The sequence below is a fragment of the Mustelus asterias genome, unplaced genomic scaffold (assembly GCF_964213995.1).
Source record: "Mustelus asterias unplaced genomic scaffold, sMusAst1.hap1.1 HAP1_SCAFFOLD_44, whole genome shotgun sequence".
Lineage (NCBI taxonomy): Eukaryota > Metazoa > Chordata > Chondrichthyes > Carcharhiniformes > Triakidae > Mustelus > Mustelus asterias.
The window spans coordinates 931,645-952,470 of record NW_027590121.1 but is presented as its reverse complement, the minus strand read 5'-3'; the positions used below and the strand labels follow the sequence as shown (position 1 = coordinate 952,470).

General features: G+C 45.6%; 2 protein-coding genes across 2 annotated transcripts in view; both read left to right on the top strand.

Annotated features, from left to right (window-relative positions):
• Positions 1-17,208, top strand: part of LOC144482982 (uncharacterized) — a 162,871-nt gene extending 145,663 nt beyond the window's left edge. Inside the window, 2 exon segments of the mRNA XM_078201810.1 lie at positions 8,882-9,751; positions 16,215-17,208. Coding sequence (XP_078057936.1) covers positions 8,882-9,751; positions 16,215-17,208 — 1,864 coding nt within the window.
• LOC144483022 (uncharacterized) overlaps positions 1-20,826 on the top strand; it is a 1,062,789-nt gene that overhangs the window by 821,403 nt on the left and 220,560 nt on the right. The window lies entirely within an intron of this gene.

Sequence of the window (20,826 nt, the reverse complement as noted above, 5' to 3'; positions counted from 1 at the left end):
CAAATCTTCCTCTTCTATTTCCTGTAAAATAAGTTTACAAAGAATTACGTGGCTGGCACGGTGGCACAGTGGTTAGTACTCCAGCCTCACAGCACCAGGGACCTGGGTTCGATTCCGGCCTTGGTTACCTGTCTGTGTGGAGTTTACACAGTTAGGAGTCTAACAACACCAGGTTAAAGTCCAACAGGTTTATTTGGTAGCAAACGCCACTAGCTTTCGGAGCGCTGCTGTGTGGACAAAGAACAAAGAACAATACAGCACAGGAACAGGCCCTTCGGCCCTCCAAGCCCGCGCCGCTCCCCGGTCCAGGATTGAATCCTGAATCCAGGATCCCCGCCCAATTTTCCAGCCTATCTACATACCAATATCCTATCCACCGAGCTGTCCCTCACAGCTACGATGCTTTGTTCATTACAACCTATTAACTCACCCCCACCCCCCCATTCCAGACCATGTGATCTCCAGGGAGAGGCGAAAACCCAGAGTGAAAACCCCAGGGCCAATATGGGGAAAACAAAATCTGGGAAATTCCTCTCCGACCCCCTGAGGCGATCGAAACGAGTCCAGGAGATCACAATGGCCCTGATCGGAAAATGCTTCCCAACCCTAGTCATTTCCACTTCCACGAACACCATATGAATTCCCTGCCCCCGAGACAGGTTCCCAACTATCCACAGTCTCACTCTGTACTGGCACCAGCAAGATGATCATAGAATGAAGCCTTGAAACGAAAAACCAGGAACAATTAGCCCGCGCCGCTCCCTGGTCCAAACTAGACCACTCTTTTGTATCCCTCCATTCCCACTCTGTTCATATAGCTGTCTAGATAAGTCTTAAACGTTCCCAGTGTGTCCGCCTCCACCACCTTGCCCGGCAACACATTCCAGGCCCCCACGACCCTCTGTGTGAAATATGTCCTTCTGATATCTGTGTTAAACCTCCCCCCCTTCACCTTGAACCTATGACCCCTCGTGAACGTCACCACCGACCCGGGGAAAAGCTTCCCACCGTTCACCCTATCTATGCCTTTCATAATTTTATACACCTCTATTAAGTCTCCCCTCATCCTCCGTCTTTCCAAGGAGAACAACCCCAGTTTCCCCAATCTCTCCTCATAACCAAGCCCCTCCATACCAGGCAACATCCTGGTAAACCTCCTCAGTACTCTCTCCAAAGCCTCCACGTCCTTCTGGTAGTGTGGCGACCAGAACTGGACGCAGTATTCCAAATGCAGCCGAACCAACGTTCTATACATCTGCAACATCAGACCCCAACTTTTATACTCTATGCCCCGTCCTATAAAGGCAAGCATGCCATATGCCTTCTTCACCACCTTCTCCACCTGTGACATCACCTTCAAAGATCTGTGGACTTGCACACCCAGGTCCCTCTGCGTCTCTACACCCTTTATGGTTCTTCCATTTATCGTGTAGCTCCTCCCTACATTATTCCCACCAAAATGCATCACTTCGCATTTATCAGGATTGAACTCCATCTGCCATTTCCTTGCCCAAATTTCCAGCCTATCTATATCCTTCTGTAGCCTCTGACAATGTTCCTCACTATCTGCAAGTTCTGCCAGTTTTGTGTCGTCCGCAAACTTACTGATCACCCCAGTTACTCCTTCTTCCAGATCATTTATATAAATCACAAACAGCAGAGGTCCCAATACAGAGCCCTGCGGTACACCACTAGTCACAGGCCTCCAGCCGGAAAAAGACCCTTCCACTACCACCCTCTGTCTTCTATGACCAAGCCAGTTCTCCACCCATCTAGCCACCTCCCCCTTTATCCCATGGGATCCAACCTTTTTCACTAGCCTACCATGAGGGACTTTGTCAAACGCTTTACTAAAGTCCATATAGACAACATCCACGGCCCTTCCTTCGTCAACCATTTTGGTCACTTCTTCAAAAAACACCACCAGGTTAGTGAGGCATGACCTCCCTCTCACAAAACCATGTTGACTATCGTTAATGAGTTTATTCCTTTCTAAATGCGCATACATCCTATCTTTAAGAATCTTCTCCAACAACTTCCCCACCACGGACGTCAAGCTCACCGGCCTATAATTACCCGGGTTATCCTTCCTACCCTTCTTAAATAACGGGACCACATTGGCTATCCTCCAATCCTCTGGGACCTCACCTGTGTCCAGTGACGAGACACAGTGGAGTTTGCACATTCTCCACTTGTCGGCGTGGATTTCCTCCGGGTGCTCCGGTTTTCTCCCACAGTCCAAAGATATTCAGGTTAGGTGGATTGGCCATGCTAAATTACCCATTTTTCCCCCAGGGTGTGTAGGTTGGGGAGATTGGTGGGGTAAATAAGTTGGGTTATGTTGTTGGGGCCTTGGTGGGATGCTCTGTCAGAGAGTTGACTTGATGGGCCAAATAGCCTCCTTCCGAACTGTGGAATTCTATGAATACATCTGTCCTGGACTGACAGTGATGACTTTTGTAAACTCCCTTTGCAGGATATTGGAAAGGAGGATTTACAGCAAGAAAACACAAACCAAACATCACGTTGAGATCTGACAGTCACTCGGATCATTCGGAGCTGATTGTCATTGTCTTTGAACAGGGAAGGAGAATTGTTTGTTCTGTCTGTGACAATACACAAACAGGCCATTCGGTTTATCGAGTCTGTCCTGGAGCTTATCCTCCACATGAGTCTCCTCTCATTCTGATCACCACATCTCAGCTTTTCAGTTGATTTTTCCAAACCTTTTTCTCGCATAGGCTCATATATTTTCCTTTTGAAAGCATCTAAAGTATTTGTGTCAACCACTTCCAGTCGCAGTGAGTTCCAAATTCTAACAACTGTCTGAAGAAAGAAACATCTCCTATTTTCCTGTTTGATTTATTTGTTGTCTGTTCATGGTTTCCAGTCATGGAAGAACCAACAAGTGGAAACATTCCATTCACATCTCCCTACTTATCCCATTCAGAAAGCCCATATCAGAAGAGACAACATTTTCTCTTGGTTTGAGGTTGTTGTGTGTAAATCCTCAATTTCTAACCCCCTGTAACAAAAAATGTCCAAAATTCATCACGATAGAAAATACAGGTACAAGTAATTCAGAAAGCCATTATTTGTTATGAGGGGAATGGAGTAAAAGCAGGGAAGTTATGTTTCAGTTGCACACGGTGAGTCTGTATCTGGAGCAATGTCTACATTATCGATTTCCTTATTTAAGGAAAAATATAAATGCATGAGAAGTTCATAGAAGGTTTAGTCGACTAACACCTGGAATAGGTGGATAGTCTGATGAGGAGCAGTGAGACAGTCTCTGCTCGAGTTTAAAAGAGTAAGAGGCAACTTAATTTAAACCTTTCAGATCCTGAAAGGTCTTGGATGTGGAGAGGAGTCATCGAGGTTTATAGCATGGAAACAGGCCTTCAGCCCAACTTGTCCATGCTGCCCCTTTTTTTAACCCCGAAACTAGTCCCAATTGCCCGCATTTGGCCCATATCCCTCTATACCCATCATACCCGTGTAACTGTCTAAACGCTTTTCAAAAGACAAAGTTGTACCCGCCTCTACTACTACCTCTGGCAGCTTGTTCAAGACACTCTCCACCCTCTGTATGAAAATATTGCCCCACTGGACCCTTTGTGTATCTCTCCCTTCTCACCTGAAATCTATGCCCTCTAGTTTTAGACTCCCCTACCTTTGCAAAAAGATATTGACTTTCTAGCTGATCTATGGCCCTCATTATTTTATAGACCGCTATAGGATCACCCCTATGCCTCCTGCGCTCCAGAAAAAAAATTCCCAGTCTATCCAGTCTCTCCTTATAACCATCAAATCCCAGTAGCATCCTCGTAAATCTTTTCTGCACTCTTTCTCGTTTAATAACAACCTTTCTATAATAGGGTGACCAGAACTGCACACAGTATTCCAAGTGTGGTCTGACACAAGTCTTGTACAACTTCAACAAGACGTCCCAACTCCTGTATTTAATGTTCTGACCAATGAAACCAAGCATGCCGAATGCCTTCTTCACCACTCTACCTATGAACCTGTACCCCGAGATCTCTTTGTTCTGTAACTCTCCCCAATGCCCTACCATTAACTGAGTAAGTCCTGTCCTGGTTCAATCTACCAAAATGCATCACCTCGCATTTATCAAAATTAAACTCCATCTGCCATTCACCAGCCCACTGGCCCAATTGATCAAGATCCCGATGCAATCCTAGGTAACCTTCTTCACTGTCCACTATGCCACCAATCCTGGTGTCATCTGCAAACTTACTAACCATGCCTACTAAATTCTCATCCACATCATGAATATAAACGACAAATAACAGTGGACCCAACACCGATCCCTGAGGCACACGGCTGGTCACAGGCCTCCAGTTTGAAAAACAACGATCTACAACCACCCTCTGTCTTCTGTCATCAAGCCAGTTTTGTACCTATTTGGCTACCTCATCCTGGATCCCGTGAGATTACCCTTATGCAACAACTTACCATTTGATACCTTGTCAAAGGCCTTGCTAAAGTCCATGTAAAGAACATTAACTGCACTGCCCTCATCTACCTTCTTGGTTACCCATTCAAAAAACTCAATCAAATTTGTGAGACATGATTTTCCACTCCAAAGCCATGCTGACTGTTTCTAATCAGTCCTTGCCTCTCTACATGCCTGTAGATCCTGTCTCTCAAAATACCTTCCAACAACTTGTTGGAAGTGTTGTTTACTCTTATGGGAGAATCTCGGGTCACTGTTTAAACAAGTGTTGCCATAGAGACAGAGATTAGATATTTTTCTCACAGTGGGTCGTGAATCTTTGGATCTCCATTCCTCAAAAGTAGATATATATCTCTTGGGGCAAAAGGGATATTATGGGGGGATGGGTGGGACAAGGGTATTGAATTTGAGGATCAGCCATGACCATAATGAATGGCAGGGAACGTTCAAAGGGCTGTATGGTCTACTTCCGCTTCTATTTTCTATGCATGTTTCTATGTAAACATGAGGAGCCTGGGGCTGAAGTGTAACCAAAAGGCCATAAGACATAGGAGCAGAATTAGGCGACTCGGCCCATCGAGGCTGCTTCACCATTCAGTCATGGGCTGATATTTTTCTCATCCCCATTCTCCTACCTTTTCCCCATAACCCCTGATCCACTTATTAATCAAGAACCTATCTATCTCAGTCTTAAAGACACTCAATGACCCGGCCTCCACAGCCTTCTGTGGCAAAGAGTTCCACAGATTCACCACTCTCTGGTGGGCCAGTGGGCTGACGAATGGCAGATGGAATTTAATTTAGACAAATGCGAAGTGATGCATTTTGGTAGATTGAACCAGGACAGGACTTACTCAGTTAATGGTAGGGCGTTGGGGAGAGTTACAGAACTAAGAGATCTAGGGGTACATGTTCATAGCTCCTTGAAAGTGGAGTCACAGGTGGACAGAGTGGTGAAGAAGGCATTCGGCATGCTTGGTTTCATCGGTCAGAACATTGAATACAGGAGTTGGGACGTCTTGTTGAAGTTGTACAAGACATTGGTAAGGCCACACTTGGAATACTGTGTGCAATTCTGGTCACCCTATTATAGAAAGGATATTATTAAACTAGAAAGAGTGCAGAAAAGATTTAGTAGGATGCTACCGGGACTTGATGGATTGAGTATAAGGAGAGGCTGAATGGACTGGAACTTTTTTCTCTGGAGCGTAGGAGGCTGAGGGGTGATCTTATAGAAGTCTATAAAATAATGAGGGGCATAGACAAGGTAGATAGTCAATATCTTTTCCCAAAGGTAGGGGAGTCTAAAACTAGAGGGCATAGGTTTAAGGTGAGAGGGGAGACATACAAAAGTGTCCAGAGGGGCAATTTGTTCACACAGAGGGTGGTGAGTGTCTGGAACAAGCTGTGGGTACAATTGTATCTTTTAAAAAGCATTTAGATAGTTACATGGGTGCGATGGGAATAGAGGAATGTGGGCCAAATGCAGGCAATTGGGATTAGCTTCAGGGGTTTTAAAAAAAAGGGCGGCATGGACAAGTTGGGCCGAAGGGCCTGTTTCCATGCTGTAAACCTCGATGACTCTGGCTGAAGAAATTCTTCCTCATCTCTGTTTGAAAGGAACATCCCTTTAGTCTGAGGTTGTACCCTCTGGTTCTAGTTTTATCTACTTGTGGAAACATCCTCTCCACGTCCACTCTGTCCAGGCCTCGCCGTATCCTGTAAGTTTCAATAAATTCCTCCTCAACCTTCTAAACTCCAACAAGTACAAAAGCCGTGTAACCGCTTCAGGTAAGTATTCCGGATGCAACCTCTCATACTGAATATGTACATGACCCATTAACTTCTCTCGGCTGCAAACGTGAGGTGCAGCCTGGGAGTGGGTGAAGCTGTTTGAAAATCTGATGCTCATATTTAGTCATGTTTCCGAGCACTAGGACCCGGTGGGAGCAGAAACACAAAGACCCGCCCCCTCACGGTTGCGTCACCAAGACACCAGCGCATGCGCTCTGCTCCCTGCTCAATCAAGATGGCGGCTGTAAACCTGAGCTTCGTCTCGGGAAAAAGACCTGAAGCTGCAAACACGGGCTCATATTCGATTTTTGAGGCCTTTAACAGGTATTTAGAAACCGTCTACGTCCATCCGCCGGTTCCATTGCTCCCTCGATGTTTCTGCATCCTTACCGGCTGCTGATGAGACAGAGGAACTTCTCTCCACTTGCTGTCACCCGCACTGCGCGTGCTGCAGACGCCTTTGCTTACTGCGCACGCGCACGTCTCCCATGGGTGGAACAGGGAACTCTTCCGATTGGTCCGGAGCTGCGCATGTTTCAGGTCCCGCCCCTCATTCACTCCGATTGGTTGGAGGACCAGCCGCTCCCGCTCGGTCCTCCAGTCCCGCCCCCTCTTCCGATTGGTTCGGAGCTGCCGTCAATCAGTCCCCTGGGCATTGTGATGTGGAGCACGCGCAGTGTCATTGCTGGCCTTGGCGCTTGTTTGTCCCGGAGAAGCGGAGTCAGCGTTAGGCGGTGGCGGCGAGGATTTGGAAACACTTTGTGGATCCGCAAACCCTTCAGAATCATTGTCAGCTCCCTGGTTTGCAGCTGCGGGGCTTCTCCCTCCCTCCCTCCCGGGAACAGGCCCAGGTTAACGGCCCCATCCTGGCTCAGCCACTGGAGGATGGTTCACATCAGAGGATGGGGGAGGGGGACAATAAATAAGAGGTTACACTTTGGCCTCAAATCAATGAGGACTCTGATCTCTGGGAAGGAAGGAAACCCTGGGAGGTGGGCGGGGAGGATTCACAAACACCCGCTGGAGGCCCCAACATCCCCAAAAAGACCCATTGGTTTTATTGTCAGTCTGCAGAAAGCAGCTGGAGAACTGAATCCACAGGAAGAGTTTTAACAACACCAGGTTAAAGTCCAACAGGTTTATTTGGCAGCAAATGCCATTAGCTTTCGGAGCGCTGCTCCTTTGTCCGATTGAGTGGATATCTGCTCTCAAACAGGGCATACAGAGACAGAAAATCAAGTTACAGAATACTGATTAGAATGCAAATCTTTACAGCTAATCAGGTCTTAAAGATACAGACAGTGTGAGTGGAGGGATTGGGCACAGGTTAATGAAATGAGTATTGTCTCCAGACAGGACAGCCAGTGAGATTCTGCAAGTCCAGGAGGCAAGCTGTGGGGGTTACCGATAGTGTGACATGAACCCAAGATCCCGGTTTAGGCCGCCCTCATGTGTGCGGAACTTGGCTCTCAGTTCTGCTCAGCGACTCTGCGCTGTCGTGTGTCGTGAAGGCCGCCTTGGAGAATGCTTACCCGAAGATCAGAGGCTGAATGCCCATGACCGCTGAAGTGTTCCCCAACAGGATGTGAACGGTCTTGCCTGGTGATTGTCGAGCGGTGTTCATTCAGCCGTTGTCGTAGCGTCTGCATGGTTTCCCCAATGTACTATGCCTCGGGGCATCCTTTCCTGCAGCGTATCAGGTAGACAATGTTGGCCGAGTTGCAAGAGTAGGTACCGTGTATCAGGTAGATGGTGTTCTCACGTGAGACGATGACATCCGTGTCGATGATCCGGCACGTCTTGCAGAGGTTGCTGTGGCAGGGTTGTGTGGTGTCGTGGTCACTGTTCTCCTGAAGGCTGGTTAGTTTGCTGCGGACAATGGTCTGTTTGAGGTTGTGCGGTTGTTTGAAGGCAAGAAGTGGGGGTGTGGGGATGGTCTTGACGAGATGTTCGTCTTCATCAATGACATGTCATTGATCAGAACTGAATCCAGACAGAGGAGAGGGAGGGAGGGAGAAAACTGGGAATGGAGGAAAAGAATGTTGGAGATGATGAGATGGGTTTGGATTTCAGCCCAGGGAGGAGGGAGAGGGTGTGGAACGGGGATTTACAGGTTTGGGGGAACAAGCGGAAAAAATGTTCCAGAGAAACTAGAATTGTCTGTTCAGAATTTCTATCCTGGACTGACAGTAGTTTTGTTATCTTCTTTTGCAGGATATTTGAAGGGAAACTCAAATCAAATTTCATACGAATATTTTACAATCATTCGATTTATCAGCACCTAAACTCAATTAGCCTTTGAATGTGGAAGGAAAAATGTTTGTTCTGCCTGTGGGAAAATATTTCAAACATCAGTGTGACTGGAGAAGCATCGAGACACATGCACACACTGGAGTGAGACTGTTCCAGTGAACTGACTGTGGAAAGAGCTTTACCCAGTTACGCAGCCTGAAAAACATCACACCATTCACTGTCAGGTGAAACCGTACACGTGTTCTGTGTGGACAAGGATTTAACAGATCATCCAACCTGGAGAGACACAAAGACACCAGCACCATGGAGAAACTGTGGAAAAGTTTGTAAAACCCCATCTCAGCTGGAAATTCATCGACGCTGTCACACTGGGGAGAGACCATTCATCTGCTGTATGTGTGGTAAAGGATTCGCTCAGTCATTTAGCCTGGTGTCACACCAGCGAGTTCACACTGAGGACAGACCTTTTAAATGCTCTGACTGTGGGAACAGTTTTAAGAGTTCTGAGGGTTTAATTCACCATCAACGGGTTCACACTGGCGAGAGACCATTCAATTGCTCTCAATGTGGGAAGAACCTCAGGCAAGTATCTCACCTCACTGAACACCTACGTGTTCACACTGGGGAGAAACCCTTCACCTGCTCCATGTGTGGGAAGGGATTCACTTGTGCTTCCCACCTCACTGAACACAAGCGTGTTCGCACTGGGGAGAGACCATTCAGCTGCTCTCAGTGTGGGAAACATTTCAGGCAGTATTCCACCCTCACTGAACACAAGCGTGTTCACACTGGGGAGAGACCGTTTGTTTGCTCCTTTTGTGGGAAAGGATTTGTTAAATCATCCCATCTTCTCAGACACCAGCGCATCCACACTGGAGAGAGACCATTCACCTGCGCTGAGTGTGGGAAGAGATTCACTACGACATCTCACCTCGGTGAACACCAGAGTCTTCACACTGGGGAGAAACCTTTCACCTGCTCCCTATGTGGCAAGGGATTCACATGTTTATCCTACCTCAGAAGACACAAAATTGTTCACTCCGATGAGAGACCCTGTAAATGTTCTGACTGTGGGAAGAGGTTTAAAAGCAGAAATGAACTGATGAAACACCAGCCTCTTCACACAGGGGAGAGGCCGTTTGCTTGCTCTGTGTGTGGGAAGGGATTCACTCAGTCATCACAGCTCAGCAACCATCAGCTTGTTCACACTGATAAGAGACCATTTAAATGCTCTGACTGTGGAAAGAGCTTTAAAAGTGCAGGGAATCTGCAGAGACACCAAACCACTCACACTGAGAGAGGCTGTTCAGCTGCTCTTCATCTGGGAACTGATTCACTACTTCATCCCAAATCACTGAACACCTGCGGGTTCACACTGGTGGGAGGACATTCCTCTGATTTGAGTGTGGGAAGGGATTCACTGTCATCCAGCCTGCTAAAACACCAGTGCACTCCCACTGAGGGAGCATGTTCACCTGCTCCGTGTGTGACAGGGGATTCAATCAGTTCAGCAGCTTTATTTCACATCAACTTGTTCAGACCGAAAAATAAATGGTTTTGATGTTCTGATTGTGACGAGATTTAAAAGTGCAATGGATCTGCTGCAACACAAGCACAACACTGAGCAGAGGCTGTTTACCTGCTCCATGTGTGGGAAGGGATTCACTCAGTCATTGTATCTCAGTAAATATCAACTTGTTCACAATGAGAAGAGACTGTTTAAATGCTTGGACTGTGAGAAGAGGTTTAAAAGCTCCCTCCCTAACAGCACCGTGTACCTGTACCACAGGGACTGCAGTGATTGAAGAAGGCAGCTCACCACCACCTTCACAAGAGTAATGAGGAAGGGGCAATAAATGCTGGCCTGAGCATTTGAAAAATGGAAAGAAGTCATCGGTGATTTTTCACTCAGTTATTAAGAAGCAACAGTTTAGATATGATACATAAAAGACATACAACCTGTAATAGGTAAGATCCCGGATGAAGGAAATACTGATCTCCGCTAATCGCTGGAGGTGATATTCTCCTCGGAAGGGTTTACTGATCCCGGATCAGGGGGATACTGATCTCCGTGTCTGGAGGTGATATTCTCCTCGGAATGGTTTACTGATCCCGGATCAGAAGGATGCCGATCTCCTGTCTCAGTCACCTTTAGCCACTTTGAAAAGCTCTTTGTTGTTTGAAGTGATTTCCCCACACAAAATTCCATTTATGTAGCTTATTTCTGTGGCGGCGGGGGAGGGGGGGGGCGCGGGGTGGTGGTGTGGTGGCTCGTGTTGGTGTTTATGTCAATCATTTATTTAATTATCATTTGCAAGGGACAGATGTTCAGTGAATTCCCTGCTATTTCCATTCGAGTCAGAGAGGTTTACAGCATGGAAACAGGCCCTTTGGCCCAACTTGTTCATGTCGCCCCTTTTTTTAACCACAAAGCCAGTCCCAATTGCCCGCATTTGGCCCACATCCCTCTATACCCATCTTACCCATGTAACCACTTTTTAAAACACAAAATTGTACCCGCCTCTACTACTAATCTGGCAGCTTGTTCCAGATGCTTACCATCCTCTGTGAAAAAATTGCCCCTCTGGACCCTCTTGTATCTCTCCTCTCTCAATTTAAACCTATGCCCTCTAGTTTTAGACTCCCCTACCTTTGGGAAAAAATATTGACTATCGAGCTGATCTGTGCCCCTCATTATTTTATAGACCTCTATAAGATCACCCCTCAGCCTTCTACGCTCCAGAGAAAAATGTCACAGTTTATCCAGCCTCTCCTTATATCTCAAACCATCAAATCTCAGTAGCATCCTAGTAAATCTTTTCTGCACTCTTCCTAGTTTAATAATATCCTTTCTATAATAGGGTGACCAGAACTGTACACAGTATTCCAAGTGTGGCCTTATCAATGTCTTGTACAACTTCAATAAGATGTCTCAACTCCTGGATTCAATGTTCTGACCGATGAAACCAAGCATGCCGAATGCCTTCTTCACCACTCTGTCCACCTGTGACTCCACTTTCAAGGAGCTATGAACCTGTACCCCTAGATCTCTTTGTTCTATAACTCTCCCCAATGCCCAACCATTAACTGAGTAAGTCCTGCCCTGTTTTGATCTATCAAAATGCATCACTTCACATTTATCTAAATTAAACTCCATCTGCCATTCGTCAGCCCATTGGAAGTCTCTTCAGTCACTTTGTGGTTCATTGCTTGCTGCGACATCCTGTTTAACCTTTATGTAGTGAGTTTACATATAGGCCATGATCACCCCACCCTACCAAGTTTGTCTTGTTTCAGGTCTGTGCTGGAGAGACGCTTTTGGTTGGGATAAACAGTCTACACTGTCCTATAAATTCAATACATTTAAGACTGATTAAGTGGCAATTGTTTCCTGATTTCCCCATCCTTATTCACTTCTCACAAATGATTTCTGATTAACCCAGTAATTCCTAAACCACGAGCTTGTTTTAATTTCTTGATTACATATCATCGATATGTAATCAAGACGCTACTCGAATGATCAGAATCAGCAATACAAACCCTTGAGCTTCCAGCAAGACTAAATGTAAAATATAGTACAAGTACATTTTTCACTCAGTAATTAGAACATTTCATTTTTCTCAGCGCAGCAGCTGGCAGCATTTTAGATTCAATACCAATTGTTCACTTCTCTTCTAGCTGGGTCATCCAGGCTGGAAACGTTGGCTCTATTCTCTCTCCACAGAAGCTATCAGACCGGCCGAGATTTTTCAGCATTGTCAGTTTTTGAATTTCTTGATATCAGCTGGTCCAGTGATTATTGGCACAGTATCGCGCTGTTTTTACACATTTTTCCTGGCTATTTTCAAGTGACACAGTGTTCCAGCTGTTGGGTTTATGTTGTACCATCAAGTAGACTTTGCTTTTTGCTTCAATGACACGTCATCTCTGCTGAATGGATCTCAAACCAGTCTTTGTTGTGTGTGGGGTCATCTGGACCCGAAACGTCAGCTCTTTTCTCTCCTTACAGATGCTGCCAGACCTGCTGACATTTTCCAGCATTTTCTCTTTTGGTTTGTTGTGTGTTCCACCTTTACCAAATGTTGCTGCTGCTGTGTCAGAAATTATTGAACTCAGCGACTTTCCAGTTGCATCAATATCAATGTTGATTGTTAAAGTTTTAATTGATGTGTCTGTAAAATATTTCACTATTTTGTTCAATTTTCCTTGATAATTTCATTTCAGAATGGGAATGTCACTGTGAAGAACGTGTAAATCAGTAATTGTCAGCAAGGATTAATCAACACTTTCTAATTGGAGATGTTAATTAATGGACCCTTTTAAACATTGACTTCTGGATTTTGTTATCAATTTAGGATTGAAGTAAAAGTTTATAATTTTATTGTAAACCAGTTCCTGAATTCTTGAATTTAGGAGAAAGATCACAGAATGTGCGTTTAAAAAGGGACATTGCAGCCCCGAAAATCAGTGACATTTCCAGAATATTGAACTCCAGCCACAGGGTTTGTTAACATCAGCAAAATCAAATCAGATATTGTCAGATTATCAATCCTGAATGTGATAAACAGCAGCACTAACAACAGCAGAATTCAATCCCTTCAGTCACTTTTGAACTCGCTGATGTCTCCGCTCTTTAGCTGCCTCCGTGAATCCCTTCCCCCACACACAGCAGATAAATGGCCTATCCCCGGTATGAATTCACTGGTGTACCATCAAGTTGGAGGACTTTGTGAATCCCTTCCCACATATAGAGCAGATAAATGGCCTCTCCCCAGTGTGAGCTCGCTGGTGTTCAATGAGGTTGGATGAAGATCTGAAATTCTTCCCACAGGCACTGCAGTTGAATGGCCTCTCCTGAGTGTGAACTTCCTGGTGGTACTGGAGGCTGGATAACTGGGCAAATTCCTCCCCACACACGGAGCAGGTGTACGGCTTCTCCCCAGTGTGAATTCACTGGTGCGCAGTGAGGTTGGCTGAGGACCTGAACCTCTTTCCACAGTGAATGCAGTCTTCTCGGGTCTCTTTCCTGTGCTGTACTGTTCTTTTTTCTTTGTTCTTTGAGTTCAGAAATCGGGAGATAATGCTGCAGCTGTATAGGATCCTGGTCAGACCCCACCTGGAGTACTGTGCCCAGTTCTGGTCGCCTCATTACAGAAAGGATGTGGAAGCCATAGAACGGGTGCAGAGGAGATTTACGAGGATGTTGCTGGGATTAAGTGGTATGCCTGATGAGGATAGGTTGAGAGAGCTAGGTCTATTCTCCTTGGAGAGGTGAAGGATGAGAGGTGACCACTTAGAGGTATATAAGATGTTGAGAGGTATTGATAGAGTGGATTCTCAGAGGCTTTTACCCAGGGCTGAAATGGTTGTCACGAGAGGCCACAGGTTTAGGGTGCTGGGGAGTCGGTACAGAGGAGATGTTAGGGGTAAGTTTTTCACTCAGAGAGTGGTGGGTGCGTGGAATCGGCTGCTGGTAGTGGTGGTGGAAGCGGATTCGATTGAGTCTTTTAAGAGACTTTTGGATAGGTTCATGGAGGTTAGTAAGATAGAGGGTTATAGATGAGCCTAGAAGGTAAGGAAATTGTTCGGCGCAACTTGTGGGCCGAAGGGCCTGTTTGTGCTGTAGCTTTTCTATGTTCTATGTTCTCCTCAGTGTGAATAAGCTGGCCCTCCAACCAATCAGAGTGAATGAGGGGGCGGGGCTTGGCTGTGAGTGAAGCATGCGCAGTCTAGTTAATGGCGACGGAGACAAGCTTTTGTTCCTTGGATCTGCCATCCGTAACGGAGAGAATGGCGAGACGAAGGGAACCACGGATCAGGTGAGTGACTGGATACGTAACGTAAACACGTTACATGAACCGCAAATACGGAAAAATATCCCACCGTTTCCCGCGAACCGTTGCCCCCTCCCTGCAGCAGGGGCCGCAGCTTTCTCACAGAGCTGGGCTCAGCGGCCGCTATCTTTATCCAGGCATTAGCAGAAGAGCGCATGCGCGGCTCCATCTTTGTTCGGGGCAGGAGCAGCAGAATGTGTCCATCGCCGCCACCTTTGTTGGGGGCAACAATTTTGATTATCTCCAAGTGAGAATCTCTATTCGCCTGCTTCACTCTGTCACTTCCAGTTTCTTACTGATGAGGCAGAACAATGATATATATCCAGGGCAGTCACCATTATTTGTATTTATATTGTGCATGAATAGAATTAAACTTTTAAAGACATTTCAGAGAAATGTTATGAAATAACAATTGACATTGAGCCACATGACGAGATATTAGGTTTTAAAGAGAATCTTAACTGAGAAAAGTGAGGTGGCGAATCAGAGAGGTTTAAGGAGGAAATTCCAGAGCTTCTGAAATAGGCAAAATCAGTAATGATGGAACGATTAAAATCAGGAATGCTCAAGTGGTCAAAATTAGATGAGTGCAAAGATCTCGGAGGGTGTGGGCCTGGAGGAGATTACAGAGATTGGGATGATTGCAACCATGGAGGAAAACAAGGATAAGAAATTTACAATCTTGGTGCATCTTAAAATGAAGCATTGTATTTCAGTGAGCATTTGTTTGTAGATCAGCATTCGTCAATATATGTGCCATGGGTGGCACAGTGGTTAGCACTGCCACCTCACAGCGTCAGGGACCCGGGTTCGATTCCCGGCTTGGGTCACTGTCTGTCTGCGTGGAGCTTGCATGTTCTCCCCCGTGCCTGCGTGGGTTTCCTCTGAGTTCTCCGGTTTCCTCCCACAGTCTGAAAGACGTGTTAGTTAACTACCCAAACAGGCGCCGGAGTGTGGCGACTCGGGGAATTTCACAGTAACTTCATTGTAGCGTTCATGAAAGCCTTACTTGTGACTAATAAATAAACTTTCGCTTAAACTTTAATCTTTAAATGGGGGACATTTCTGCTCATCCAACCTTGGATGTCAGACAAGTTCGGATGCTATGTAGCTTGGAGGGGAAGTTGCAGGTGATGGTGTCCACATACTCTTGCTGCCCTGGTCCATCCAGGTGGTGGAGGTTGAGGGATTATGAGATTGTGGTTCAGTTCTAGGTCGAGAGAATGCCTCCCATTTGCCCCTGTCTCTTGCTACTTTCTCTCTGTCTCTCTCTCTGTCTCTCTTGTAACATAGATTTCTCTGGCCCAGGGTGCTACATCATTCAATATGATGATGACATGTGGTTGAAAGGCAGAGCAGCTTCGACAGGCTGAATGGCCTCCTCCTGCTCCTATTTCTTGTGTTGTTGCAGAGGCCAGGACCTTGTGTAGACTCAGACCAGAGGCCGGCTTTTTTCCCTGAAGGACATTAGTGACCATTTCACTTCTGACAAAGGATCAAACAGGTTTCATGGTCACTTTTTCCTTGTGCCAGCCCCATAAATAACCAGATTAATTCAGCTCAATTTCACAACCTGCCTTTTGTGAGTTCTTTCTCATCCCCTTTTTTCTGTTTAAAATCAATTTCAGATTATCTGAAGCGGAGGATTTCCAATCAGAAAACTCAAACCAAACATCCCATCAGGATCAGATGGAGTCACCCAATTTATTGTCAGCTGAATATTTGTGAGTTTTGAACATGGAAGGAAAAAGCACTGTTCACAGTGGGGAGAAACAGTGGGAATGTGGGGAGGGATTCAGATCTCCATGTGAACTGGAAACTCATCGGCCCAGACACACTGGGGAGAGGTCATTCACTTGCTCCAAGTGTGGGAAGGGATTCTCTCGCTCATCCAGCCTGCTGCAACACCAGCGAGTTCACACTGGAGAGAGACCTTTCAATTGTTCCGACTGTGGGAAGGGATTCGCTCAGTCAGGCAACCTGCTGAGACACCAGCGAGTTCACACTGGGAAGAGACCATTCACTTGCTCAGAGTGTGGGAAAGGATTCGCTCGGTCCTCTGACTTGATGGCGCACCAGCGGGTTCACACTGACGAGAGACCATTTAAATGTCCAGTCTGTGGGAAGTGCTATAAAAGTTCCCGGGACCTGATACTCCACCAACGTGCTCACAGTGACGAGAGGCCATTCAGATGCTCTCAATGTGGGACTGGGTTCAAACAATCATCTCAACTCACTGAGCACCAGCGTACTCACACCGGGGAGAGGCCATTCACCTGCTCCGTGTGTGGGAATGGGTTCAGTCGGTCATCTAACCTGCGGACACACCAGCGAATTCACACTGGGGAGAGACCTTTCACCTGTTCTGAGTGTGGGAAGGGATTCACTCAATTATCCACTCTGCTGAATCACCAGAGTGTTCACAATGAGAAGAGACCATTTCAGTGCCCAGACTGCAGGAAGTGCTACAAAAGTTCCCGGCAACTGCTCCACCATCAACGAGTTCACACTGAGGAGAGACCTTTTAAATGCCCAGACTGTGAGAAGTGTTTTAAAAGTTCTGGGGAACTGATGCGCCATCAACGTGTTCACACTGACGAGAAACCATTCAGGTGCTCTCACTGTGACACTGGGTTCAAGACATCATCTGACCTCACTGTACATCAGCGAGTTCACACTGGGGAGAGGCCATTCACCTGCTCCCAGTGTGGGAAGGGATTCACTCAGTCATCCCCCCTGCTGACACACCAGCGAGTTCACACCAGGGAAAGGCCGTTCACCTGCCCCAAGTGTGGGAAGAGATTCACTCAGTCATCCAACCTGCTGAGACACCAGCGAATTCACAAATAATTTCAATAAATTAGCTTTGTGTTAACAGTGTTTAATCTTTTAACTCCTTTAACATATGTTATTTCCTTTTGAAGGGTTCTCATGCTCCCCTGTCTCTTCCATCCTCACCTCCAAGTGTGAGGAGCTCATGGAGCTTCTTTGTGAGATTGGGACAATCTGATCAGCTGCCTCTGCTGCTTCCCTCCCTTCCACAAGCCCACCGGGACAAACCGTGTCTAAAGTTCCATCTTGCCCAAGCCCAGAACTTACAGCTTTCTCCAGTTTCTCTCCTATCTCCCTTCATGCCCTCTGCATCTTGTCCATGAGACCCACCTTGTGCTCCATCAACCCTATTCTCACTAAACTGCTGATCATCCAACTTCCCCACATTAGGTGATATTGTTGACGGTTCTCTCTTTTCTCTCACACTGTCCCTCTCACTTTCAAATCCACTGTCATCACCAATCCTAAAAAAACACTCAATCCCACAGTCTTTGCCAACTGCTACCCCATCTCCAACCTCTCTTTCCTCTCCAAAGCCCCTGAACTAGGTGTCCCCCAAGTGTTTATCCTTTGCCCCTCCTGTTTCTCATCTACATGCCGCCACTGGGTGACATAATACAGATAGACTGTTGTCTATCTTCTTCCTTCTCAGCTTCTCTGAGCTGTGAACCAGGCAGCTGAAAGCTGATACTTATTAACTTTTTCTGGACACAGCCCTTTGTACATGATCAATGGTGTTCCTGAACTCTGGTTCACATGATCAGTCTCTGATTGATTTAATTCCATCTACAGGTCCAGGCAGAGGGCGATCGAAGGGGTCTTCAACCTGACTCTCTGCCCCCTCTAGTGCAGCTATATTCGTGGCCAGGTGTCCCTGGAAAGGGAGCATGCAGTGTCCAAGGGCACCACTGAAGCCTTCCATGCCCGCTGGGCACTGTAGGGACTGGGGTGTATTATTGACCCCTTTAATCAAATTTTAATTTGATGTTTTAAGTTTCCTTTCCGCTTTGTTTTTTGTTTCGGGCGGTTCCCCTCCTTTTAGGGAGCTGCCCCTTTTGAGTTGTCCCGAAGTTAAGCTGATTTTGTTTATTTGGTTGGACACAAAAAAGATGTTCCTGATTGATGTCGGTGGTGTGTAATCAGTTTCTGATTGGTTTCTTCATGGTGATGGTCATCTACCGATCATTTCCTGCAACCTCCTGACTGGCCCTCTAATGTATCAGTTACTTTCGGAGTCTGCCCCACGTTATAACCTTTCCTGTCATTTTATTAAATTTTATGGCTTCGTACTGAGCCAATGGGAGGCCTAAAGATATCTTCTTTGTCACTTATTTGAGATAAGCAAGTTTATGGTGTCAACTCCCAATGGTTAACATTTGGGTTCATTGTCTCTAATGTCTAATTGATGTGTAGAAATCCTGTAGAGTTCTCATTGGGGCAGGTGACTATCAGTATATTTTGGTTAAAGAAAGTGCTTGCTGGTTTTTGTAGTGGTTGCCAGAGCTTGGAACACAGTTAATTAAAAGGACACAAAGTGACACACAGCCTTAAACTAATACAGAAATTACAAAGTTACTTCAGATCTGAAATCCAAAGTGGCATCAAATCAGTGTGTAAAAGGTGAGATAGCAGGAAACACAAATACAGTATGATACATTCAATTGATAAATGTTCAAAACGAATGAGTCAGAATAACTACTGTGTGATGAAAACTAAACTGAAACCTTTAATTTTTCAAACCAAAGATGGTTATAGCGTGTGAAGGAAAGTGACTGCTTCTTTTAAGATATTAAAAGGTTAAACTAATTTATGACACGGTGCTGAAGGTTTGAAACTTCACAGCTGGTTTCTTCACACAATATGGCCTCTAATTCAAGTATAACTGTTGTTGTCAATGGCTGAGGAATTAACAGTTCCAGACTGTAGCTGGTGAGATAGCAGGAAACACAAATACAGTATGATACATTCAATTGATAAATGTTAAGTAATTAGTCAGAATAACCACTACGCTATGAAAACTGATTGGAGAACTAAAATCTTTAATTTTTCAAATCAAAGATAGTTATAAAGTCTGAAGGAAAGTGACTGCTTCTTTTAAGATATTACAAGTTAAAAGGATACATTAATTTACGACACAGTGCTGAAGGTTTGAAACTTCACAGCTGATTTCTTCACACAATATGGTCGCTAACTCAAGTATAACTGTTATTGTCAATGGCAGAGGAATTAACAATTCCAGACCTCAGCTCATCCAGAGTTGATGGGATCCACAGGACTCTGTAATTAAAGTATAAAAGTGAAGCTTTACACCGGTCTCGGGTCATGTGATGTATTTCACTTGTCAAATAAGGATGCAGTTACAGACAAAGCCAGTTACATGATCATAGAATCATAGAAATCATAGAAACCCTACAGTGCAGAAGGAGGCCATTCGGCCCATCAAGTCTGCACCGACCACAATCCCACCCAGGCCATATCCTCTATTCCCTTTTCTTTACCCGCTAATTTACCCGCTAATCCCTCTAACCTACGCATCCCAGGACTCTAAGGGGCAATTTTTAACCTGGCCAATCAACCTAACCCGCACATCTTTGGACTGTGGGAGGAAACCGGAGCACCCGGAGGAAACCCACGCAGACACGAGGAGAATGCGCAAACTCCACACAGACAGTGACCCAAGCCGGGAATCGAACCCGGGACCCTGGAGCTGTGAAGCAGCAGTGCTAACCACTGTGCTACCGTGCCGCCCCAATACGATACGAATGTATTACAATTCAGCAGAATATCACATCAGGTTAATTGATTAATAAGCTTCAATTACTTGATCATTACCCATAACTAAGCTACAAACTATTAAACATGACCATTCCTACAGTCAAACAGTCCAGTCAAGCAACAGGCTGACACAGTCATACTTTGAATCATATCTTACTGCCAATGTCTCACAGGAACAAGGAGCAGGATTCGGCTATTTGGCCCCTTGAGTCTGCTCCACTATTTAATCAGATCAGGGCTGATCTGATAGTAACCTTAAATCTGCATCCTGCCGACCCCCAATAATCTATCACCCACTTGCTTGCCAAGAATCTATCTACATCTGCCTTAAAAATATTCAAAGACTCTGCTTCTACTGTCTTTTCAGAAGAGTGTTCCAGAGGTTCACGACCCTCTGAAAGAAAATATTTCACCTCATCTCCGTTTTAAATGTGCGAACCCTTATTTTTAAACAGGGACCTCTAGCTCTAGATTCTCACACAAGAGGAAACATCCTTTCCACATCAACCTGTCAAGACCCTTCAGGATCTTCCATGTTTCGATCAAATTTATCTTACTCTTCTAAACTCCAGCAGACACAAACCTAGCCTGTCCAAGCTTTACCCATAATCCACACATTTCTGACATTAGTCTGGTCAATCGACTGCTTCCAATGTATTTACATCCTTGCTTAAACAAGATGACCAATACTGTACACCGTACTCCAGATGTGGTCTCACTGGTGCTCTGGGTAACTGAAGCATAATCTCCATATTTATGTAATCAATTCCCCTCACAAATGATAACTTTCCTAATTACTTGCTTTACCTGCTTACTCGCTTTTTGTGATTCATGCAAAGAACAAAGAACAGCACAGGAACA